The 27,505-nt window shown below is 41.9% G+C and overlaps 1 protein-coding gene across 4 annotated transcripts in view; it reads right to left on the bottom strand.

Moving 5' to 3' along the window:
• WWC3 (WWC family member 3) overlaps positions 1–27,505 on the bottom strand; it is a 253,016-nt gene that overhangs the window by 7,904 nt on the left and 217,607 nt on the right. For all 4 annotated transcript variants that reach the window (XM_075589397.1, XM_075589399.1, XM_075589400.1 and 1 more), the window contains exons 14-20: positions 26,864–26,950; positions 22,497–22,689; positions 20,028–20,195; positions 18,475–18,626; positions 10,507–10,669; positions 9,159–9,323; positions 4,464–4,556 (exon numbers count right to left, since the gene is read on the bottom strand). In XM_075589397.1, coding sequence (XP_075445512.1) covers positions 4,464–4,556; positions 9,159–9,323; positions 10,507–10,669; positions 18,475–18,626; positions 20,028–20,195; positions 22,497–22,689; positions 26,864–26,950 — 1,021 coding nt within the window. The remainder of the gene's footprint in view (positions 1–4,463; positions 4,557–9,158; positions 9,324–10,506; positions 10,670–18,474; positions 18,627–20,027; positions 20,196–22,496; positions 22,690–26,863; positions 26,951–27,505) is intronic.

Genomic DNA, 27,505 nt, shown 5'->3' with positions numbered 1-27,505 from the left:
CTCACACACTTTGGGTGGGGTCTGCTTTGTGGACATCGGGTTACAGATGCCCAGGGAACCCTCAGTATTTTGGGGGAAACCACCATTATTATTGTTATGTATTCCAGGTTATTGTTATGTAGGTGTCATTATATTATGTATGATTAAAGTGTGTTTATACACATTGGTTGTATTATTATTAGTGAGTATTGTTTCCTATGAGGAGTCAATCCCGCCTATGCTGGGATCCTCATAGGTGGAGGCGCTGCACCGCAAGAGATAGCATCCCAGGCTCCCCAGAAGCAGAGGCTCTGGCTTCCTGTAAGCCTCACAGGTACAGCAGCACGCGTGATCGCCCGCAGTTTCCCTTAGGCATAGGGAAAGGGGGTTACACTTGTATAAGCATTACCTCACTTCTAAGCTTTTTGAGCTCCGCCAAAGCTCTTCTTCTTTTTACCGGGGAATTTAGCCCTTTACATTTAGTGTGCTTAATTTAAATGCCATATTTATTTTGGTGTTTTGATTTTCTAATAGAGAGTACGTTTCAGGTATTAGTTATTGTTGTTATCCTCCTCTGCTGCCAAAACTGGTATATAAATAATTAAAAAAAAGACATTAAAAAAGTCTTGTATAATCAAATTAAATGTGTGATATAGTGAGATGTAAAAAAATGCAAGAAATTCCAGTAAAACATCATGAAGATAGAAACAGAGGGGGCTATGCACTAAGCTCAATGGCTTTGCGTTCTGATTTTCCAAAAAAGCAGGTTCGTTAAAAAGTGAGGCCGGGGACGCCATTCACTAAGGCCTTCAGCCCATTTTTTAACGTACCTGCTCAAAATAGCTCAGAACACCCACAGCGTATGTGTTGCTTTTTTTCCCCCTGCTAGCGTTCTTAAACTTCACGTACGCTAGCTGATAGAAAAAAAAGCCGCATGTAACATTTGCATGGAGATTTGCCATCTCCATGCAAGACTGTTACAGGCGATCGTACACTAAATAAATACATTTTAATAATAGTGTACATGAGCAGGGGGTCTCAGGACCTGAACCACATTGGTTTCAGGTCCGAGGACCCCCTACTTCAGGAGATACAGGCCCCGTTATGGGGTGCCAGTATCCCCTGCACTTTAAAGTTCCCGCGTCACGTGACCAGGACATTTAAATTCTGCAGAGGGATACCGGCACCCCATAAAGGGGCCTATATCTCCTGAAGTAGGGTGTCCCCGAGGCTGAAACCAATGCGGTTCAGCTCAGGAGACCCCCTGCACATCTACACTAGTATTAAAACACACATAACAATAAATAATAATTCATTACCGTAGCGGATAGCCACTATGGTAATGAAGCTGCATTAATGTATTTTAATAATAGTGTGCGGGAGCAGGGGGTCCCTTGAGCTGAACCGCATTGATTTCTGCCTCAGAGACCCCCTGCTTCCCGAGTTACAGGCCCCGGTATGGGGCATCGGGTGCCAGTGTCGCCGCCATCTTTATAGCGTCCAAGACGCGACGTGGGCTTCAGTTCTGGATTTGGTCATATTAAACAATGTAGAAGTAATAACAAATATTCAAGTCCTGGAACATTTGGGTAACAGTGATCATAACATGGCCCCTTTTGAAATAAATTATCAAAAAACAGATTACTTGGGTTCAAAAAAGACCTTCAACTTTACAAAGGCAGATTTTAATAAACTGAGGTCTAATCTAGTAGTAATACAATGATATGATGTTTTTGCAGGAAAAAATGTAGAAGGTAAATGGGCAGTCTTAAAACATTGTTAGAAACACACACTTATCAGTGTATACCCTTGGGTAATAAGTATAAAAGAAATAAGTCAAAACCAATGTGGCTAAATAAACAGGTTTTGAGGAAATGGACAAGAAGAGGAAGGCGTTTAGATTCTTTAAGTCAGAAGGGACGGAGACATTGTATCAGAATTATAAGGAATATAACAAAAATTGCAAAAGGGCAATAAAATTAGCAAAAATGGATAATGAAAAAAGGATTGCAATAGAAAGTAAGGTCAACCCTAAAAAGTTCTTTAAGTACCTTAATAACAAAAAAATGAGAAAAGAAAATATAGGACCCTTTCAGTGTGAGATGGGTAGGCAGATTATTGGAGATAAGGAAAAAGCAGAGGTATTAAACAAATTCTTTGCCTCTGTGTTTACCAGGGAGGAATCAAGTTCAATAGTAGTGCCGCAGGAGGAAGCCACAACCACCATATTAATGAACAATTGGTTAACTGAGGAGGAAGTTCATAAGCGACTTGAAAAAATTAAAGTAAATAAGGCACCTGGCCCCGATGGCATACATCCAAGAGTTCTCAAGGAGTTAAGCTTAGTAATAGCCAAACCATTATATTTACTATTCAAGGACTCAATTTCCACAGGCTCAGTACCATAAGATTGGCGTAAAGCAGACGTGGTGCCTATATTTAAAAAGGGAGCTAGATCACAACCGGGAAATTACAGACCTGTAAGCCTGACTTCAATAGTGGGGAAACTACTTGAAGGTTTAATACAGGATAATATTCAGGAATACCTAATGGAAAACAAAATTATTAGTAATAGTCAGCATGGATTTATGAAGGATAGATCATGCCAAACTAACCTTATTTGTTACTTTGAGGAGGTAAGTAGGAATTTAGACCAGGGTAATGCAGTTGATGTGGTCTACTTAGATTTTGGAAAGGCTTTTGATACGGTTTCACACAAGAGGTTGGTGTACAAAATAAAGAAAATTGGACTCAGTAATAATATATGCACCTGGATTGAAAACTGGTTAAAGGACAGACAACAGAGGGTTGTCATAAATGGAACTTTTTCAGGTTGGGCTAAAGTCATGAGTGGAGTACCTCAGGGATCGGTACTGGGACCCCTGCTTTTTAACTTGTTTATTATGACCTTGAGGTTGGCATTGAGCGCAAAGTCTCCTTCTTTGCTGATGATACTAAATTGTGTAAGGTAATAGAATCAGAGCATGATGTAATTTCTCTTCAGAAGGACTTGGAGAGACTGGAAACGTGCATTTGGGATGCAAGAATAAAAAGACGACTTACAAATTAAATGGAGATATATTGGGGGAATCCTTGATGGAGAAGGATTTAGGATTGCTTGTAGACAGCAGGCTTAGCAATAGTGCCCAATGTCATGCAGTAGCTGCAATGGCAAACAAGATCTTATCTTGCATCAAACGGGCAATGGATGGAAGAGAAGTAAACATAATTATGCCCCTTTATAAAGCATTAGTAAGACCACACCTTGAATATGGGGTACAATTTTGGGAACCAATCCCAAGAAAAGACATTATGGAACTAGAGAGAGTGCAGAGAAGAGCCTCCAAATTAATAAAGGGGATGGACAATCTAACTTATGAGGAGAGGTTAGCTAAATCAGATTTATTTACATTAGAAAAGAGGCGTCTAAGAGGGGATATGATAACTATATACAAATATATTCGGGGACAGTACAGGGAGCTTTCAAAAGAACTGTTCATCCCACGGGCAGTACAAAGGACTCGGGCCATCCCTTAAGGTTGGAGGAAATGAGATTTCACCAGCAACAAAGGAAAGGGTTCTTTACAGTAAGGGCAGTTAAAATGTGGAATTCATTACCCATGGAGACTGTGATGGCAGATACAATAGATTTATTAAAAAAAAAGGTTGGACATCTTTTTAGATGGGAAAGGTATACAGGGATATACCAAATAAATATACATGGGAAGGATGTTGATCCAGGGAATAATCCGATTGCCAATTCTTGGAGTCAGGAAGGAATTTATTTTTCCCCTTATGAGATATCATTGGAAGATATGTCACTTTTTTGTTTGCCTTCCTCTGGATCAATGAGTAAGTATAGATATAGGATAAAGTATCTGTTGTCTAAATTTAGCATAGGTTGAACTTGATGGACGTACGTCTTTTTTCAACCTCATCTACTATGTAACTATGTAACTATAGTCTGACCTCGATGGGGCAAAATGTAAGAAAGTTGTTATTAACGCACATTAGAATGAGATCAAATTACCCAATCTAGTGACAAAAATTCTCTGCGCTGGCATTAACCTAGTTAGTAATGTGCAGTACATGTAGTAAACTCTCTTACATTTGATGCAAATATAAAACAGTGCAATACATCAAAACAAAATACCTTTACAAAGTGGTGCAAATAGACACACAATACAAAAAAAAACCTGTCTGCACCATTTTTGCACTAATATAGCTTTTCTACAAATCCCCTTGTCGGTCCACAAATGAGGAACTTGAGCAGTTTAAAATGGGGAAAAAAAGTGATTGGATTTCAACAAAGCATTGACCCGAGGAGTCACCGTCTTCCTAAAATGATTCAACAATTTAAGTACAGGGAATTTTACAGTCTTATGTAGAGTAAAGCAAAATTCCAACTTGATCTCAATTTGAGTATGGAAAAATGAAGGTACTTTTAGGACAATGTTTACTGCGAGTGAAATGATATGTCGTACCTGCTTATAACGTAGAGTACGCCTCTCCAGTGTATTTCTGATGAAAGGTGATTTTCTTGGCAAAGTGGAACTGTCGCTATCACTACGATACAGCTAAATACAAAATGATATAAGGAGTCATCAAAACAAATATAATACATATTATTGGTAGTCAGCCAATTTCCTTTATAAAAATATACAGTTCAACATTTTTAAACATCCCTTATAAAGGGTAGAAAACTACGTTTTTTTGCTTGACATTTTTATATACTGGCAGGCTGTATTACCATGATTCCCAATTTATTGTCAGCATATATTCACTAATTCTAACATAGTCAACCTGGGAAAATCACTTCACTGATTTGCTAAATTAGAAAAGAGACATTCTAGCTAATAGAGATGGGCAAATGTGTCGAATTCCGCTTTGTGAGTTTATTTTGCATTTTTTTTTTATAAATTTGCGTCTTTCAAAACAACATTCAGGGTCAGTAAGTTGAGTAAAATTGTCTACATATGCATTCCAAATGATGGGCTTGATCCTCAGGAGAGCGCTAAATAAGGGCAAATAATGTTACCTTACAGATTTTGTTTTTCATTCATTTAACGGGGATCCTCAAAGTTAATAATATGCATAAATAAGGAAAGTTAGCAAAACCACCATCCTTACGTTACCTGTAAGAACAAGGATGATCGTAGTGCTGAGACTCATTCTCCAATACACTACGCATGCGCATTGCTCAAACTTGAAGGCACCTTATTAAGGCAGCGCTATTAACGCAGATTTTCATGTGCGTTGCCAAAAGCTACAGTAATACAAGTCTTGTTATAATATTAGAAATTATCATTTTTACACTGATTAACTTTTTGAAGTGAAACTTCTTTGCGCACACCTACCCTATGACAAAATTTCCCTGGCAGTAAATGGACTGCATGGTGACGGAAGTGACGTCACTGCTGGCAGAAGAGGCCAACAGTGTTGCCAGCTTCCAACAGCAGCAGTCACTGGAGATAAGGAAGGAAGTGCTGGATCCATCGGGGGGAGGGGAGAGAAGACACACACACTGTCAGACTGACACAAACACTGACTGACTTACTGACACACACACTGACAGACACACACACACTGACTGACTGACATACACACACTGAGACACACACACTGACTGAAACACACACACTGACTGACTGACACACACACACACACACACACACACACACACACACACATTGACGGACTTACTGGCACACACACTGACTGACACACACACTGACTGACACACACACATGACACACACACACACACACACTGACACACTGACAGACACACACAGTGACTGGCACACACACACACACACACACACTGACTGACACACGCACTGACACACACAGTGACTGACACACACATGACTGACACACAAACACACTGACTGACACACAAACACACTGACTGACACACACACTGACTGACACACACACACAAACACACACCCACACACACACACACACACACACACACACAGTGACTGACACACACACTGACTGACACACACACATGACACACACACACACACACACACACACACACACACACACACACACACACACACACACACACACACACACACTGACTGACACACTGACAGACACACACAGTGACTGACACACACAGTAACTGACACAAACACACACACAGTGACTGACACACACACTGACTGACACACACACTGACTGACACACACACACACACACACACTGACACACACAATAACTGACACACACAGTGACTGACACACACAGTAACTGACACACACAGTGACTGACACACACTGACTAACACACACACACACACACACACACACACACACACACACACACACACACACACACACACACACACACACACACACACACACACACACACACATTGACACACACACTGACACACACTGACACACACTGACACACACAGTAACTGATACACACACACACACACACACACACACTAACTGACACACACACTGTCTGACACTCACACACACTGACTGACTTACTGACACACACACACACACACCGACTGACACACACTGACTGACTCACACTGACTGACACACACACAAGGAATTCACAGTTACTATAAATATAGAAGTGCAAATATCTAAAACACACGTTCTAAGTCAAACTTCTTTGCGTTTTAGCACTGAAATTGTCTTTTGATTTTTAATTAAAACATCACCATCACAAATACAATTTCTGTGACAAAACAGGGACAAAAGACAAAGTATTTTTACTTAAAATGCGCTTGCTCTGCACACACACTTTTCACTTAATTATATGGTATATAATGTAATAATGTAAAAAGTATTGGTATACAAACATGTATGTCTGGTACACACACTAACTGACACACACACACTGACTGTCTGACACACACACACTGACTGATGCACACACTGACTGACTGATTGACACACACACAACAATATGAATCCATATTTTATCTATATTAAGGTGCAATGAAAATGAATGAAGCATAGCCTTATTATCATATGCTAACATCAACAGAGGTCTGAGGATCTCTGCTGTTAGGTAAACTGCTCATTAACATATGATTTGCATTTGAGTTAGCCTAAAGTCTGTTCAAATTTAAGGATTCGTTATTTTTAAATAAAATGTCAGGACATCGTAGCCTTAAGCACCTTTGGTGATACAGTATGCGTTACGGATATCAATATGGTAAATTGAGATAACGGAACGTTAAAAAATGAGTGTTCTCCTGAGGATCTACACCTCTATTTACTGGGAGAGGGGGGGGAAGGTTTGTAGCAAAAATGCTTCCGTACCTTTATTTATTATTCTTCTTAACTTATTCCTTTTTCTATTTTTTTGCAACATTTTTATTTTCTAATTTTTATCTCCCCGCCCCCCACCGCCCACCCCAAATGTTTCAAATATACGCTAATTTTTAAATTATTTTTAATAGGAAAAAAAAATAATAGCTACAGTATAGAAAGCAGTGTGTCGATTTGTTCATCTCATTATTTTTGTTTCAAGGCAATTGCTTCGTAAATACAGACATACCCCGCATTAACGTACGCAATGGGACCGGAGCATGTATGTAAAGCGAAAATGTACTTAAAGTGAAGCACTCCCTTTTTTCCACTTATTGATGCATGTACTGTACCTCAATCGTCATATACGTGCATAACTGATGTAAATAATGCATGTGTAACATGTTCTATAGTCTCCCCGCTTGCGCACAGCTTCGGCACAGGTAGGGAGCCGGTATTGCTGTTCAGGACGTGCTGACAGGCGCATGCGTTAGCTGGCGTTTACCTATTGGAGACATGTACTTACTCGCGAGTGTACTTAAAGTGAGTGTCCTTAAAGCGGGGTATGCCTGTAGTTATCCCTCCAGGTTTGTGAATTAATATAAACCACAGCTCAGTAAACACGAGGGACAGACGTGTGAGCTCCTGAAAGCTTATTTACAACAATATCTAAAGATATGTTTATCTAATAAAATTGATTTTGGTAAACAGTGGGGATCTATTTACTAAAGTCTTCCGGTTGCAAAAGTAGGGCAAGACCAGTGCAAAACACAGAGCCATATTATCAAAGAAAAGGATTCCTATTGAAAGCTACAGTATGAGAATTCTTTTGCACAGACTTTAGAATCTCCAGACTTTAGTAAATACAGCTCAAACCCCTTATAACGCTGTGCTTGGGGTCCAAAGAATCACAACGCGTTATATGCGGATCGCGTATTGCATTGTACAATAAAGTATTTAAGATACCAATAATAGTGTTCTAAAGTATTCATAAATATGAAAATTGGGAGCCACACTTGCATCGCGTTATAAGTGATTCGCGTTGTAACGGATCGCGTTATAACGGGGTTGCGCTGTTATCCCCAATGAGGCTCCTCTAACTTTGAACTTTATTTCAATGTTCATTTTTAGGTTTGTTTTCGAAAATCTAGAGATTCAAAAGATGAGCACTTACTTCGGATTGACATGGTGTTCGCCCAATACAACAATCCTACAGGGTTGTAAACCTATTACAAATTCACAGATGTTTTAAAATGCCCCAATGACTGCATGTTATTCTTTTTACATTTTATGGGAATAGGAAAGTAATAGCAAATAAAGCACGCAGTGTCTATTTTGACACAATATCACAAATCTATTTTAACATGGATCCCTATAAACTTATGCCTGCCGCATTACACAGCTTTTCAGCACAGCCTGGGTTAAAGAAGTGCATCGTCAGTAACCTACTCACAGACGGCTGTTTCAACCTTTTGGGTCTCATCAGTGTGAGGATGGTTAATATAGTAAAGTAATATGCTTCATTTTAATAATACCATGGGGGTTTCTTTACGGTCAATATTACTATTGTGTCATCGAGTGTTGGTATGTACGATGTGCACTAAACCGTGCTAGTTTAGTAAATATTGCCTGTTACAGCCCATTTGAGTAAAGGGGCTGTAAGGTATCTTCCGCCCTGGGAGGTGTCTCACTGACTGCTTAGAAAATGTGGCCATCTTTGACCCAGTTTGAGCTTGATTAGAGCAAACTTGCATTGACTGGAATGGCAGCTACTGCTGACTTGACGTCCTTAGATACCTGTCATCAAAGCTTTGAGAATTCCCCCCTATGTACAGTAAGTGAGCCCCTCGTATTTGTCTTTGTGTTTGATATTCAGTTTCATACTCACTCTGCAAACATACTGACTCCGTGCGCCTGGAGAAAACGTCTGGGAACGGACAATTGTGCCACTGCGGACAAAGGGAGCCCCGCGAGACCGGCGGCAGGTTCTCTCCTTTGGAAGAATAGCCACCTCATCTGGGAAGACGTCCTCTGTATTGGTCTCCTTATCTACCTGTGGGTATCCACACAAACATTGTACATTTTAGGAACATGGGCTGTGATTCACTAAGCTTTGACAATGGGTAAAGCAGTGTAATCCCAATTTAAAGAAGCAGAACAGGCTGCATTGTGTTTTACTTTTTTTTAAGTTTATTATTACAGCATCGAAACAGGGGGTCACCGGAGTTGAACTGTGTTAATTTCAACACAGGGGGGCCCTGCTTCCAGAGATAGTTACCTCCGTAGGGGGGGGGGGGGGGGGGGGGGCGGTATCCCTGTGTAGTTTCAATGTCCCGGTCACACTGGCCAATTGGAAGCCACAACAGATGATGTCATGGCTTCCTATTGGCCCACGTGACGTGGGACATTTAAAGCCACCCTTATGTTAGGAACACAGTTTCTCTGACAGCAGATGTAGATCCCGGCACTGCTATGGAGGTAATTATCTCTGGAAGCTGATCTAATCTGGTCTCCGGATTTGAAATTAACACAGTCCAGCTCCAGAGACCCCCTGCTGCAATCCTGTAATTAAAAAACAAAATGTAAACACAATGCATGTATGTGACCCTAATTCTGGTCACATACATTCTTGGTTGCATTATTTGTCAATTACTGCTTCAGCTTTTAGCAGCGGTTTAACCTTACATTTTTTTTAAGCAAACATCTGTTTGTGAATGATGTCTAAAAGCCATTATTTAATTAATCAATGATACTGCCTTTTTCTTAAATACCTAGCACTGGATTGGTCAATAAAGTAAATGTTTGTTTTAGTTAAACAAGAAAGTTTTTACCATTTTCCTAAAATATCCTTTATTATTCAATGTCTATTGTGAAATACTATTTACAGCATGAGATGTTTGATCGTATGTAACAGGAAATACAGATTTATTGTTGAAATGACTAAGTACTGTAAATATTCAGGCTAAAGTGTTAGCTACTGTACAGTATTTACAATATTGGCTATCTTCTACATACAAATATATGTAAAATTCTGACATCAATTTAATATACGCTAATGTCTTATATAAAGTCTTACCAACATCATGTATTTTTTATGTTAATAAAATATTATTTATTCAAAATAAAAAATAAAGTAGGCTTAGGTTATCAGTAGTGCTCATTCTGTCTTCCCACTCACTTCACTGTATCGTGTCAATGTGTTTTCTTATTGAGTATTTGTATAAATAAAGGTTTACCTTGAGGGGCTTATTCTGAATCTTCATAGAATCATACAGGGTTGCCTGCCCTGAACCCATGACCCCGTGAAGGGCATTCCCGCACAAAGCCTCAGAATAATGAGGACACATCTGTGTGCAGTTACTGTGACAACCACTGTCAATTGACTCTGCTTGCCAGCTCCTGTCACAAACAATACAAAACGAAACCATAAACATGAAATTGAAGCATCATATTGCTGAATCTACACTGTGCTGTACCCAGTATCATTTACTTCAGCAATGAGTGTCTCTGCCTAAAGAGCTTACGATCTGATTTTTGCCACTTGTAGCACACTGAGATGATGTTACATGCACTGGTTCTCAGCAGACCCTTTATTTGATGGCACTGTTGGTTAGTGATCCCTGAAGTTCTAGGTACTATGCAACTTTTATGGCAAACAAATACAAAAACCCTGCGCTTCTTCCAAATTGGCTTGCAATGTATTAGCGAAATTGTACATTTTGAGCAAAAGGCTTTTAACAAAGGAGTCCTTTAGATGCATCATATGATAAAAAAAAATTATTCAAGCCTACTAACCCCATCATGGTAAACTCCATTTCAGCAGGTACTTACAGGATATGCCTAATATTTATTATTGTCTAGTGGACTAAACATCGTGAAATACTGTACAGTATGTGAAAGTGCCTAAAGGGTTAAATAAAGGAAGCCTTTATGTAATCTGGGATTCAGTGCAAATAAAATGGGCAACAATAGCCAGAAATAGAATTTCCTTAGCATTACGAAAAGATGCCCCCGAAATATTTTCTCCTTGAATTATATATATATATATGACCCTCAGTACCCTTTGCCCTCCTTACAGTATCATGTATATATGTCCCTTAGTTAAAATTATTTTTTCCCCTTGTTTTTCCTATTTTTGTTATTACTGTTTCTCTCGGCATACCAGTTTTCGTATCAAGCTCCTACCAGGTTGGGAGATAGGTATTGCTGCTTTTATTTTAGTAAAAAATATAGGTATATTTGTAAACTTGTTTTTTTTTTTAATATATAAACTTTGAAATATATATATAATTAACATTCTATATGATCAACACTCTTGTGTGTAACAACCTTGTGAGTAAATGTCATATTTTCTTAAACATCACTGTGGAATTTCAATCTCTTCCTTATTTCTATTGAGTGCTGGATATCATTATGTACAGTAAATAAAGGGTCACAGAATATATGATTTGGATAAAGTGGATAATTAAAATGTGGGTACAGGTAGTCCTCGCTAACCAACGTTTCACTTTACAACGAATTGCATATCCAACGCTTTACAATGCAACCCTATGGTCTGTTTTTCGAAGCCGCAATGCGTTATCCAACGCTCACTGCCATTGATTAACATGGGACTCACTTTACAACGGTTTCACTATCCAACGCTACTTCCAGAACGGAATCCGTTGGATAACCGAGGACTGCCTTTATATGCACAAAACAGCTAGGCAATGCAATACATCAGGGGGGGTTTCCTCCTGGGCTTTGTGGTTCCCTGACAAAATGTCTAATTTGCAAATATTTCCATCTTCAGGCCCCAATCACTTTATGTTTGGTCATTTTTTAAATGTAATAACACAAAAGGGTTTTCAAAAGTTAAGACTGTAATTGTATACAATATAGAAAGCTGACAGTGTAAGCTCTACCACGGCAATAGTATTTTTATTATCGACATACATCGTCTAAGTGTCCACAGGAAAAAAAAACAATTTAATGAGTCTGTGTATCAAGGTATAAAATGGTGGAATTTGGGTGCAAAAAAAACCCAGATCTATAGTTTTTAAAAAATCATTGAAATTGATAGGATGCATTCTTTGATACATCTTGTGCAATAGTTTTGCCTTGGAATTACTCAATTTGTGCCTTAATAAACTGACCCCATGAGCGTATCCATGTAAAGCTGGGTCCATAGAGGGGGAAGCCGCGCTGAGCCATGCGGACGCTCCGTGCTGAGCCCCGTCATTGTGGCGAAAATGGGCGTAATCAGCGCATTAATAAAAGCAGTGTGCTCAGCTGGTTACCCCTATTTCGTATTGGGGATGAAGGGGTTAATTTTTCATGCACTGTACATGTCTTATTTTCCCCTCTGTCCCTTGTTGTCCCCATTTTGCAGGATTGTATGTGCTTGCAGTAGAGTACACCCCAAGCACACACATATGAAAAATATAATTGTGAGATAAGGGGAACATGTATTTTCAATAAAGTGTATTTTTGCTACAGGTTTTAACAGGGACAAGCAGGATGAAGGTTTTTTCTCCTGTCATTAAAATGCACACAAGAACCAAATGTTTTGACACCTATGAGCTTGGTCATTTTCCTATGCAAGCTTCAAAGGTAACATGCTGGGCCCACGCCTGTGAGTCTCTGAAAGTTGCATATCAAAGACCCAGAGTCAGGTGGGTGTGAATTGGCCAGATGGATGCTAAATAGGAAATCCTGTTGACCCATCTGGGCTAGCTCACCCCCCTGAGTTTCCCTTCCCGCCTGAGAGAGGCCAGGTAAAGACGGGAGAGCACCTATGCTAAGTAGCCACGGTGGCATTGTTGCACATGCTCTGTGTGAACAGGAAATTCCTATCCCAGTTGTCTTTCGTTTTTCATTATACCATGTGAGCGAATTTCCAACATGCTTCTAATAGTGGATAAGAGCAGCAGCACATTCCTGGAACGCAAAGAGTCTTATTACATCGGAACCAAGGACAAAACTCTGCGTTAGGACACTGTGATTGCTGGGGGTTATCTGATTAACCACAACGGACCAGAAAAGACTTTGCACATTGACAGAAGGATTGGGCTGGCAATTTATGCCCTTGCAAAAGGACTACATTTTAAAAGACAATCTTCTGGTACTTTGCACCTTTCTGGATATTATCCCCTGTTCCTATACCAGTAAGTGTAATTATTAAGTGTATTCTGCAGTTGTCATGTGTTTGCCTATCAAGGGAATAAATCTCAATTTATTTTGCTCAACTTGTTCTGCTCAATTGGGATCCACAAAATATAAATTTGTTAATAAGTGCGTCCATCGTTACAGGCATTTAAAACTGGTGGCAGCGTGGTGGGATATTGATTGAGCCTATATTGCAGTTTCCTGTGGGGCTCGGTAATATAGTGAGGACCTCGTGGCTTGCGAGCTCCTCAGACAAGTGGCAACTTACACACACTTCCAAAGAGCACGAGATAATTCACTGGTCTCTGGACCCATAACAAAGTGGCACCATGAGTCCACGCTCAGGAAGGTTTTGTATCTGGAACCGGGCGCAGATCGTGGAGAGATGTGTGGGGTACGGTTTCACGACAGACAGTCAGTCCAAGAGTCAGCTGGAGGAGGACTTAGAAGAATATGAGGGCAGGATGGCCCCACCAGCTGCTGTGGCAGCACACGGTACTCAGCCCGGAGTGCAGGAGGTCCCTCCAGCTCCAGGGCTGCAAGGACAGGGGGAGGATGTCAGTGACCACCTGGAAGAGGGTGGCGTGGTGCCAGGGGGTGCAGATGGGTTTGTCGCTGCGGCAACTGGACTTGCTACCTCTGAACTCATTGCACTCCTCACCACGTGGGGAGAAGGGGTTAGCTATGAAAAGCGGGTACAGCTCCTGTCGACAGCGCTTGGAAGGACCCCTCACTCCCACCTTGTCAGCGGGGAACAGGACGTTCCCAGAGTAACTGCTGTGGAAGCAGCCGAGCCAGCAAATGAATATGTAACCAGCAGAGCCTTGGTGAGTAACGCAGCAGTCCCCAGAGAAGCAGCCATTCTGGCTAGGGGGGACCAGTCTGCACCTCAGTGCACTCCCAAACATACAGTGGGCAGCAACACGCCCTATACTGGGGAGTTCAAGCTTGAGAGACGTTGCTATCACTGCCACAAGGTGGGCCACATCTGGCCACATTGCCCGGACCGTGAGCGGTCTGGGGGAACCCATCAGGGGCACCGCTCACAAGCTACTAAGGGGTCAGATGCCTGTGTCTGGCATACCCCCACAGAGGATGCAAGCCCAGCCATGGAAACAACCCCCAGAGGGACGTCTCACGGAGAACCTGCCCTTGTCTCCCCCGTGTCAGCCGCAGTGAGCAGAGGATGTCCAAGTGCATCAGTCGAGATGCAGCCTGCTGATGTCCTGAGCAGGCATCCACGGAGGGTTACCTTTGGTGACCGGTAAGCAGGGAGCTTGCAAGATTTGGGTGCTGCTGTTATTCTGGTGCAGCCAGAAGATTTGCTCCCGGGCACCGGGGTGCAAAGAACCATGCCTGATGGAGGGCTACGGTCATTCCAGGGTGCCCAGATCATTTTGGATGGGGGTGCCAATCATGGCATGAGGGAGGTGGGGGTTTTGTCCAGGGTAACTGCTGAGGTGCGCCTTAGCAATAACCTGGAGCCTGGGATCTGTGTGGTTGCTGCGGAATTGCCTGCTATTGCGTTCGATTCCTAAGAGCCTGTCATCAGGGATCACAGAAGAAGCAGCCTTCTTCCACAGAAGAACCGACGGTTCCAGCAGTCTCTGAGGAGACAAGACAGGTAAGCCAGACTACTGAATCCCGACCAGTGACTGACTTAGTGTTCCCTTTATTGTTCCTGTTACCCCTGACTTAGAGACTAAGGGTGGGTGGTTAGAATTAGGGACAGCAGATAGGGATGCGGTGAAAGCTGACCCCAGCTTAGAAGGTATGGGACTGCGGGTGTCCGAGTCCTGGGAAAGCGGGGGGTCAGACCACTGGCTGTGGCACCGCAGGCTCTGGGGTAGGGAGCCAGGTTCTACCGGGTTAGCCAGGGGCTGGACAGGTAGAAGACGGTTAGTGGGTAGGCAGCAAGTGTTGCAGGTAGCCTTCCCCAGTCCACTAGTGGGGCATCAGGGGGTCACTCACATGAGAACCCAGCTGTTGCAGCCTTACTTCTGGCCGGAGGCAGCAGGGGCAGTGGCAGACTTTGGCCACCCCTGGGGCGCCTGCCAACCAGAGGGTAAAGCGGGTGATTATGTGCAGATGCTCCTGAACCTGTTACCAGGAATGGGGAACATGTTTCAGGAAGTAGCTCAGGCAGTGCCAGGCCTCTTAGGTAGGATAGGGTTTCCTAGGGGGGTCCTAGTTGAGCTAGGGGCCTGGGGGAGGTAGGCAGGCAGGGGCAGAAGCCAGGGCTAGGGTAGAGCAGCCTAGGGTTCTGTTCCCAGACAAGCTGGGCAGGGCACATAGTACAGATCAGCCCATGCTTCCAGGTGATCTGCATCCTCTGCATAAGACTTGGAGTATCAGCAGAGGTGGAAGACAGTGTAGAGAGGAAGGCAAAGGGGGGGTCAGTCTTCAGCCTTCAGAATGGCCTCTGCGAGTTTTTCAGGGTGCCATTCAGGATGAGTAATGCTCTGGCTACCTCCCACTGCCTGGTCAGGAGGGCACTAGGGAGAGTGCAGAGGTATGTAGGGGCATACAGGGAGAAGATAGTTGGCTTCAGGCAGATCTGGGGTTTGTATCCAGGACAGGTAGCAGCATTGCTAGCCAGGGTTAGGGAGACAGGGCTTGCTATTATACCCACTCAATGTTCAGTAGAGGGCAGAGGTATTGCCTCTAGGGCACAGGGTGCGTGGCAGGCGTCTGATTTCTCTAGGGCCCCTTAGTTACTGTAGGCAGGTTACCTCACAGCCCATTAGTGGGACTGACCCTCTGACTGATTTGACCCAGAAGTGACTGTCTGTGCTGGTAGTCTGTCTCCAGCCTGTGAAGCTGCATTTCAGGCTTTGAAGACTGCATTGGCCAGTGAACCCATTCTGGCTGCTCCAGATTATTCCGAGAAGTTTCTGGTGCAGACTGATGCCTCAGACTTTAGCATTGGGGCTGTGCTCAGCCAGGTGGGGGAGAAGGGCAGTGAACATCCAGTGGTTTACCTGAGCCGCAAGCTGCTGCCCAGAGAAGTGGCCTATGCCACTATTGAGAAGGAGTGTCTGGCCATAGTATGGGCTCTCAAGAAGTTACAGCCTTATCTTTATGACAGACACTTCACTGTTATTACGGACCATAACCCCCTAAGTTGGTTACAGAGGGTGTCGGGAGAGAATGCCAAACTATTGCGCGGGAGCCTTGCCTTGCAGAAGGTTGATTTCAACATTCAGCACAAGAAAGGCAGTGAGCATAGTAATGCTGATGGCCTCTCCCGGCAGGACAATCCCCATGAACTAATGACTTCAAAAACCCTCAGGTCAGCCCAACCACCAGAGGAGGTGGCCAGGGCAAACCTTGGGCTTTGAGTGGGGGATGTGTGGCGAAAATGGGCGTAATCAGCGCATTAATAAAGGCAGTGTGCTCAGCTGGTTACCCCTATTTCGTATTGGGGATTAAGGGGTTAATTTTTCATGCACTGTACATGTCTTATTTTTCCCTCTGCCCCTTGTTGTCCCCATTTTGCAGGATTGTATGTGCTTGCAGTAGAGTACACCCCAAGCACACACATATGAAAAATATAATTGTGAGATAAGGGGAACATGTATTTTCAATAAAGTGTATTTTTGCTACAGGTTTTAACAGGGACAAGCAGGATGAAGGTTGTTTCTCCTGTCATTAAAATGCACACAAGAACCAAATGTTTTGACACCTATGAGCTGGGTCACTTTCCTATGCAAGCTTCAAAGGTAACATGCTGGGCCCACGCCTATGCTCTCTGAAAGTTGCATATCAATGACCCAGAGTCAGGTGGGTGTGAATTGGCCAGATGGATGCTAAATAGGAAATCCTGTTGACCCATCTGGGCTAGCTCACCGCCCTGAGTTTCCCTTCCCGCCTGAGAGAGGCCAGGTAAAGAGGGGAGTGCACCTATGCTAAGTAGCCATGGTGGCATTGTCGCACATGCTCTGCGTGAACACGAAATCCATAGCGTGCCCAGTCTCCAAACTGTGGGCAAGTAGGGGATTGGGGAATGAGAACTTTCCCACAAGGGGGATTGGGTGGGTATGTTGGAGATAGGCTCTCAAACCCTATATACATGCCACCCAGGCTATCCCAGTTTTCTTTCGTTTTTCATTATACCATGTGATCGGATTTCCAACATGCTTCTAATAGTGGATAAGAGCAGCAGCACATTCCTGGAACGCAAAGAGTCTTATTACATCGGAACCAAGGACAAAACTCTGCGTTAGGACACTGTGATTGCTGGGGGTTATCTGATTAACCCCAATGGACCAGAAAAGACTTTGCACATTGACAGAAGGATTTGGCTGGCAATTTATGCCCTTGCAAAAGGACTACATTTTAAAAGACAATCTTCTGGTGCTTTGCACCTTTCTGGACATTATCCCCTGTTCCTATACCAGTAAGTGTAATTATTAAGTGTATTCTGCAGTTGTCGTGTGTTTGCCTATCAAGGGAATAAATCTCAGTTTATTTTGCTCAACTTGTTCTGCTCAATTGGGATCCACAAAATATACATTTGTTAATAAGTGCGTCCATCGTGACAGTCATTCTCAATGAGGATGTCTTTAGAGGGGTCATCCCCGAGCGTCCGTAGGGGTGCTGAGGCGCAGAGATTTTCAGCCGACAGCTGAAAATGTTTTTCAGCGCGCTGCTGGCTGAAAACACCCAATCAGCGCGATGCAGCGTCATGATGTTGACGTCGGCGCTTGGCGGGCTATTGGCCCAGCGACATCACTGCCCCGCCTCCCGATCACGCACGCTGGCTCGCCTGCCAGCCCATGTAATCGCTCCTGACCGGGTAGGCGAGCCTCAGCGTCAGCGCAGAGGAGCGCGGCTGGACCCGTCTATGGCCTCAGCCTAAAAGTAGAAGCTGCCACCGAGTGTAAGTGGCAGGGGTTCTGCAAAGTCACAATCATTTCTTAAGGGGTTCAATTGAGTCACAATCCTTTTTTAAAGGGTTCTGCAGTTACAAAAAGGTTACAAACTACTGCAACACATTAGTGTTCCCTCCGGCAGTGAAAGAGCTAAGCAGAACAAAAGGTGTTCATAGACTTTACCTCTCTGAGATAGCTTCAGCTTGATCTTCCTTTAGCTCTATCTCTAGTATTTCGTCTTCTGTGTACTCCAGCTTCACTTTCTCCACTGCCAATTCACGCTCCACTGCTTCGAGCTGAGCTGTAGTCCGAGCTAATAAAGATGACACTGCATCCTGAAGGAAACAATATGTGTCATCTGTTTGACCACTGGCACACCATATTATTGCTAAATGATCTGCATAAAGGAAGGCAGAGAGACCAAGAGCTTATTCTATGTCAGTGGAAGGTATAAAGAACAGGGCTCCACGGAATTTTCAAAACAAATTTATTGCCAACAAAATAACTGATGTTTCGGCCACACTTGGCCTTTCTCAAAGCAGAATGGTGCCATTCTGCTTTGAGAAAGTCCAAGTGTGGCCGAAACGTCAGTCATTTTGTTGGCAAGAAAATTCCGTGGAGCCCTGTTCTTTATACCTTCCATTGTAAGCTGGATCATCACAGAGAATCCTGAACCAGGAGCACCGGTAGTTGTATCCTTATATTATTGTTATGTGGTGTGCAGCATTTGCCCTGTAGTACTTATTCTATGTCAGCCATAGTGGCCAATCTCAGATTAAATTCTACGTTGACTTCAAAGCAGAATTTGGGACAAACACGGAACAATCGACCAACTCGGCTTATATAGAATAAGCCCAAGAAAGAAGATCTGTAAAACACTGCAATATAGCCGCGAAGCAGTGAATTTTAATAGACCAAATGTAGGGGACTAGCTAAAAACAAATCTGGCATTTGAACTTTTTTTTTCACTTCCATGTTTTCATTGTACTCTGTAGACCTTTTGCCATTATTAACAAATATCTTTCATGATAATATCTTATCTTGGTCTGCCAAGTATGTATAATGTCATCGGGGGCGGACTGCAGACACGTATCGGCATCATGTCATGGCGACGCATCGACATGTGACATCACATTGTCATAGCAAAGCATCACCATGTGTCGTTGCAGAGTCATTTGATGTCAGGGCACCATGACAATTCAATGCTGCAGGAGGAGATGCCGCTCCGGAAAAGGTAAGAGACAATTACAGAGGCCCGGTGATCTCCACTGGGGAAGAGCACAGGGTCTCTGTAATCAAGTCCCCTTACACTCCCCCTCTCTCTCTTCCCCCCTCTCACTCCCCCACTCCAAACACACACACCTCCAACACACCAACAATCTTACCTTGGGGTGTGGAGGTCTCCTTAATGCTGCTCCGGTCTTGCGCCATTCTGGGGACTCAGCAGCTCCCTCCTAAAGCTCCCTCCTTCGGTCGGGGCGGAAGTTGGACCCAACGTTCGGCGCCGACAGGAGGAGGGAGAGTTTTGCAGACTGTGACATATGGGCTGCTGCATGGGGAGTTGGGGAGTCTCCGGCCACTGCTGCTGAGAAGCTGCAACAGCACCGGCCAACAGCACTGGCCCACCGGGGCAACCCTTGCATGTCATCTTTGGTTAAAGAGTGTAACATAATAAGTATGTGATAATGGACCCAAGAAAACTAAAAAAGGTACGGTGAATGTTTGCTGCTCTGTACCGTTTTTTTTCCAGCTGTATTTTCAGCAGACTGCACGCGGCCTCCACTGTAGTCATTGTCATCAGTAGGCCTTTGTGAAACTGTGCTGCTGTAGATCTGGATGGGATACCACTGAAGATGCATCTCTTTTGAGCCCTCATAATCAGCCAAACTAATCTGAGCAATGCCCTGAGAAAACAAATAAATAACTTTGGAGCAGCATGTTCGGTGGAGGACATACCGTACTGTGGGCCTCATGCAGAGAGCATAGAATTTTAAAAATGGCGAATTTCATAAAAAGTAGCTTTTTTGGAGAGTTTTATTCTCCATATGCAGAAAAGTGCGAATTCTGCTATGTTTAACATGGATGCGTGTGGTGAGTTTAAATTGGCGAGATGCGCGCTTCAGAAACGTGTAAAAACAAATTCGCGCCTTTTTTTTCCCCTTTACTATAGGCGGCGAGCGCCATCTTGCCATATTTTCGTGGCGCGGCAAAAATGCGAGAATCGCGCCTTTTTTTGGCGCGAACAGCCGCTACTTGCCGTTCGCACCTCTCTGCATTCGGAGAGTTTTAAAAATGGCGCGATGGAGGTTCTCGCCAGCCGCGAGGCGAGTTTTAAACATAGAAATAAAAAAATGGCGCGTTTTTCGCAACTCGCCATTTTATGCCGTTTTCTGAGGGAAATTGAACAAAAAATGGCGAGTTTTGAAATAACGATGCTCTCTGCATGAGGCCCTGTATCTGTACAGCATGCAACAAGTACATGAAAGTGAATGGACATAACGTGTGCTATAAATGAACCCTTTTAGGGCTGGGATCTACAAAGCTCAGGGCTCATTAACTAGAGATGGGCAAAAAAAAAATGCGGATTTGGATCCCCCTCCGATCGGGTGATTCCTTTGGTCTGCGGATTCCTGCAAATCAGTCTAAAAAAGGTGATTCGTCTTTCCGGATTTTTTGTATCACTGACAATCGAAATGACGGATTCCAAAATCCGTTGGCGGATTTTTAAAAATCCAATCCACGGATTCCGCAATGTGTTATTCGCCGATTTTTTATATTCATCACAGATTGCGAAATCAGCGGATTGGATTCTTAAAAAAGCTGTATGGATTATATCCTATGATAGTTTTGGATTCATCCGTATGGGTTGAAATTTGAACAATTCGTCGACGGATTTTACACCGTGGAGCGGATTTTGAATGGAAAGCTCAGGAAATTCAAGGAAACGGATTTTTACAGTTTTGCCCACCTCTACTCAACATAACATTACCTAAAACTGGAACAGATGTTATGTTGCCTGAGGCAATGCAAATTCTCAAAGCTAATTATGTACAAAAACAATGGCCATTATACATCTTATTATCATACGATTAGATCACATTATTGTAGCCTAACTGCATTGTCTTCCAATAACATTAAGTACATCTTAGTGTTACTCTGATCCCTAAAATGGGTCTTTAACTCAAGTTAAGAAAGAGAAGAGAAGTTAACCCCATCTAGGCCCTGCAAAAGCCCGATTTCAGGGTCTGCATGTGAGTAATGCCAAGTTTAGGTATGATCTAACTAACATAGCGTTCAGTCCCTGCTTTAACCTTAAAGCGGCAATCCAAGATGGCATATTTTTTTTTTTACATGGGATTGAAGCCTGGTGTCTCCGGAGCTGAAGCCCATTAATTTCAGCTCAGGGGACTTTCAGCCCTACTTTCAGAGATACAGACTTCTGTAGGGAGTGGTGGTAGTCGCTCCGCGTGGTTAGCGGGGTTCAAGTAATGGCGGAGTTTCTAAGCTCCCATGCCCTGTGGGCCAATAGAAAGCCGTGATGTCCTTAGATTTAGGCTTCCTGCGTGACGTGGGAGATTTAAACTTGCAGGAGATACTGACACCCCCTTTGGTGGTCTGTATCTTATCAAACAGGGGATCCCAGGAGCTGAAATGAATGGAGTTCAGCTCCAGAGACCCCCTGCTTCAAACCTATGTTAAAAAAACAGTAATTAAAAAAAAAAGCATGAATTGCTCCTTTAAGGGACTCATTTGCAAATCATTTGCCTGTCATTACCACTAACGCCCATTATAGACTTACAGTAACAGAGGTTTGTGAATCTTAGTGCTATATACCTCTACATATCAACCTATGTCCTATTTACTCTAAAGGCAGCTCAGTGTGCTCCCTGGATCTTACACACACAAAAAGAGACAATAAAAAGGACATTTGATTGTAGCAGTAGTTTACAGCCGCTAAACACAGTGCTACAGTAGCAAATTATTATGGCTTGAAGAAAGCAGTTAAAGAGGTACATTTATTATACATATTAGTTTCCTTTTGAACTTCAAGAGATAGGATTTCTCTTTTCACATAAGCTGACCTGTGAGACATACATTACTGGGTATGTTGTTAAAAATCAAAAAAAACCTATCCATAAGTGAATTAATATTTTAAGCACTTTAACTGTATGGTGCTGAGTGTTGAGAAGACAAAGGTAACTCACCAATAGTTCTTCCTGCAGCTGTGGGCACACGGAACATATGTAGAGCTGCAAGGAGCTGAGCTTCAGAACACTTGACTGCATTGGGATTTGGAACATTTCATTAAACATCAGTGGCATCTGGAACTCCAACGCTTTGGAGCAATAAGTGCTTGGCGTGTTGGAGTTAAGTGAAGGTAGGTACACTCTAATATGTCTAAAACATTGCAAAAAAAAAAAGAAAAAAGATATTGAACAATTACCAAATTTTGAAAAGGGTTCCTATTGTACTGATAAAGTGATTTTCCCAACATCACAAGGGCTTACAGGTAGCCCTGTCTAGAACTGGATCCATAATCTTCAAGATTTCAAAATAAAAAGGAAATTGTTCTATGATAAAAATGCCCTATTGGGCACTAGCATTTAAATTTTGTACACTATATAAATAGCTTTAAGTTACAAAACAACATAAGTAAGTATGTTTTGGAGACATTCATGCATTCACCTATGAGTGGAATGTGACAAAAAGTAGAAAAACGCAGCACATCAAATAGTTAATATCAAATATAATTAATAAAAATGTATAGTGATTATATAAATCAATAAAGTGATTCAGTGATCATAAAAGTGAAGTATATGTTTGCTTCTTGTTCCATATTGAAGCAGTTCAAATAGTCTAATGTATGCTATAAAAACTTTATTGGGATGCTTTAATACAATGGGCTGTGATACAATGTAAGAATCTGTGAACCCAATAAAGAAAAATTTGAAGTTGAAAAAAAAAAAAAAGTGAAGTGGAAATTATATAATAAACTGTGTAAAAATATTAAGTGATCAATATATATAAATCATATGTGCTGGATGAAAAAAAAAACGACAGGATGGGTTTAGCCTGTGAATTACTGGATGAGGAACTGCAGCTGCTTACATAGAATGGCTCAGCAAACTATATCACTAGTGAACAAAAAAGAAGAAAAAACTGCGCAAAACCTCATAGTGCAGTATCTTAAAAATATTTTGAGATAGTGTATCAGGGTAAGGATTTAAAAGCACGACATGTTAGGGACATGTTACCACAAAACAGGAACTGCCACACCGATCATTCGATAATACTAGCTAGCTTTGCCAAATGAAGTATCCAGGATCTTATAGCCACGAAAAAACATCTGCTTCTGTTGGTGGTCACCTCGATCCTGGTCTGGTCTGTTTCCCGTGTTTGTGCCAATGAAAGGCTCCTCCTCGTTGTTTGTGAAGGCCGGTTACACGTGGCAGTGTTGCGGAGGCTGCCGATGACATCAGAAGAGTTCTGTCACTTATCAAGCGACTCATATGGCAATAAAGACCCGGAAATATCTCACACAATATGTGCAAAAAACGGCAATAAAATACTAATGTATTAGGAATGTGGAACTAGCATAAAAAGGCCTCAATTCCTACGCGTTTCGTAGTGTAGGACTACTTCAGGGATAATCTTTGAATGGTCACAGGCATTAAATATACCCCGCGGAATCCAAGGATTGGATAGCAGAGGGAAATATGCTGGCCAATCACCACAGAAAAACCACAGCTTTTAATAGAATAAAACCACATTCATCATTATACAAATGAGTTAAAAAAAACTTTTAAGAAAAAATTATTTTTTACATTTTTGGCATTACGAAAGATAAAAATCATTTTTTTGTTCTAGTAATGGGCCACAGATAGGGTCATTGGAAAGAATAATCCAATTCTTGTTCACTATCTTTTATATGGTATTGCTATGGAATTAAAATTAGTAATGAAAGGAACCCTAATAATTTTATCTGTGCCTTCAGTATTGAAAGTACTCTTTTTTTCTTACATTTTGCAATAATAGTGAATCTCGTTCCATATTATTGACCCTCCTTAGAGATTCGTTCATTATAACCTCTCTGAATAAATTTATCAAAAAGGTTAACAGACTAAGCTTCAAAATCCGCCTGGGCTGCAGTTTCTTTTAAGACGCAGGAACTGCCCTGGAGGTATGTTATTTATCCATGATCTTTTATGATTACAGGCATACCCCAGTTTAAGGACACTCACTTTAAGTACACTCGCGAGTAAGTACATATCACTCAATAGGCAAACGGCAGCTCACGCATGCGCCTGTCAGCATGTCCTGAACAGCAATACTGGCTCGCTACCTGTACCGAAGTTGTGCGCAAGCGGGGAGACTATAGAGCCCGTTACACATGTGTTATTTACATCAGTTATGCACGTATATGACGATTGCAGTGCAGTACAGTACATGCATCGATAAGTGGGAAAAAAATGTAGTGCTTCACTTTAAGTACATTTTCACTTTACATACATGCTCTGGACCCATTGCGTTCGTTAATTCGGGGTATGCCTGTACTTGATGATAGCGGCATACTATTAGTATCTACTTTCTTGAAGAAAGTTTTAGTTATTATAAATAACCTATTTTTGCCTCCAAGTGCAGATCCAAAAAATCAATTGAAATATTATTACTCTCTGAAGTGAACCCAAGATTTAAATCATTTTGATTTAAATAAATCCTGAATTCATTCAGAGTCCTCGTCACCGTCCCAAATGCAAAGCACATCATCGATGTATCTACACCAAACAATAATGCTGTTGGCGAAAGGATTATTATTCCAGATATATCGTTGTTCCCAAACCCCCCATGTAGATATTGGCAAAACGTGTCCCTATTGCAATCCCACAAAACGGAATATAAAACTGGGTCATGAATAAAAAATAGTTATGCGACAAAATGAATGGAATGGCATTTAATATAAATTCACTATTTAATATATGAGATCTGGATCATTAGCTACAGCTTCTTTAACTGCCTAGACCTTTTGAATGAGGGATGCACGAATAAAGGGACTGAACATCAAATGTAACCCACCTGTAGTTAATTTTCCACTCAATAGTATGTAATAGATTTAAAACAGCCGTTGTGTCTTTAATATGCGCCGGCAATATGCAGACATACCTCTGTAAGAAGAAGTCCACATATTGTGACAAATTGGCTGTGAGTGAACAAATCCCAGAGACTATTGGTCTCCCGGGTGGATTAACAGTTGCATTATGTATTTAGGGAAGATGATAATATGTCGGTATGCGTGGGGGAACGGTGTGTACAAAAATGAAAATTCCAACGTGGTAATCACTGTGGAAGCTAGGGCATCGTCAAGTAAAGATTTTAATTCAACTAGAAACTGGTTGGTGGGGTCTTTAGTGATTTTTTTATTTTTATTATCTGTTTAAGTTTCATGACACCTCAATTCAATCTAAGGTTGCTATTTGGATTGATTAGTTATTGTAATTATTTGTTACTAATGTAATTCTCTCTTTTTCTAGAGGTCATTGATTTAAATCTCGTATTTTTTCAATATTGTGTTTTTGAATGTTTTATTCTTTGTACTTTTTTATTATTAAAGTAATGGCCAAATGTGTTTTTTCTTAAAAGTTTTTTTAACTCATTTGTATAATGATGAATGTGGTTTTGTTCTATTAAGATCAGCTATGGTTTTTCTGTGGTGATTGGGCAGCATATTTCCCTCTGCTATCCAATCCTTGGATTCCGCGGGCTATATTTAGTGCCTGTGACCATTCAAAGATTATCCCTGAAGTAGTCCTACACTACGAAACGCGTAGGAATTGAGGCATTTGTGTGCTAGTTCCACATTCCTAATACATTAGTATTTTATTGCCGTTTTCTGCACATATTGTGTGAGACATTTTTGGGACTTTGTTGCCATACGAGTCCCTTGATAAGCAACGGAACAATTCGGACGACATCGGCAGCCGCCCCAACACTGCCACGTGTAACCGGCCTTCACAAACAATGTAGAGGAGCCTTTCATCAGCACAAACACGGGAAACAGACCAGACCAGGACCACCTGGTGTTGACCACCAGCAGAAGCAGACGTTTTCGTGGCTATAGGATCCTGGATATTTCATTCTGTAAAGCTAGTATGATCGGATGATCGGTGTGGCAGTTCCTGTTTTGTGGTAACATGTCCCTAACATGTCATGCTTTTAAATCCTTACCCTGATGAACGTGTAACACTTACCTGCTGATACAATATCTCAATACATTTTTTAAATCCTGCACTATGAGTTTTTGCGCTGTTTTTTTTCTTCTTTGTTCACCTATGAGTGGAAACCTGACAAGTCATTTCTCAGATATCGAGCCTTCAATGTAAAGAGGAGAGAATATAACAATAGCTAATACTACTAATGACATCGCTGAAACACGCTGGCATAAAAAGTGCTGTAAAAGATGCCGGAATTGATGCTACACATGTGCAAACAGGACAAATACTTTCACAAACATCCTAACCACATTGCCTCCAGCCCAAGGTTTAGAACGTAAAAATGCAAACTTTGCCATACTTACATTCTGCATCCTTGCTTGAGAGTGAGACCACTGAAGTGTTTTAGCTGCAACACGTGTACAAGAAGACACTCACTCCCATTGTCATGCCTAAAACGTAAGAAGGACATTCACTGAAAAGAGGTCATGGAATTTCTGGTTGCTTATGAGGTACATTCCCACTTTAATTAAATTATAATTGCCAAATAAATGATAGAATGCAGCCGTACCATCTTCTCTAGTCATCTGTTAACACATACTGGCCAACTAGTCTTTTTTGTCAAGGGGACTCCCTGATGTTTAGGCCACATTCTGTTGAATAGGATAGCTACATTGACAACAATAGCTAGTGATGTGTAAATAGAGTTGTAGTATAGAGGATTTTTTTTAAACTGGAGTACATGTCCACTACAATAAGCATATGGTTAAGGAATAGGCTATAGCAGAGAACTGAAGCCGTAAACAGGTAGTATGAGAAGAAGAGAAAAAAAGTACTAAACATTTATGCACATCGTTCCCATTTGAATGGTTGTCCGCAAAACATGTTCCTACTGAGGCTCTTCAAGATATGGACACGGCTGAAGAATAAGCAACGTAAGACACATGTGTGTGTATTGACTGCTGGTGTTCTGCAGTGTGGGACCACAAGGAAAGGTTTTAGAGTTC

Source organism: Ascaphus truei, chromosome 3 (assembly GCF_040206685.1).
Source record: "Ascaphus truei isolate aAscTru1 chromosome 3, aAscTru1.hap1, whole genome shotgun sequence".
Taxonomy (NCBI): Eukaryota; Metazoa; Chordata; class Amphibia; order Anura; family Ascaphidae; genus Ascaphus; species Ascaphus truei.
This window is presented reverse-complemented; position numbering and strand designations above follow the sequence as displayed.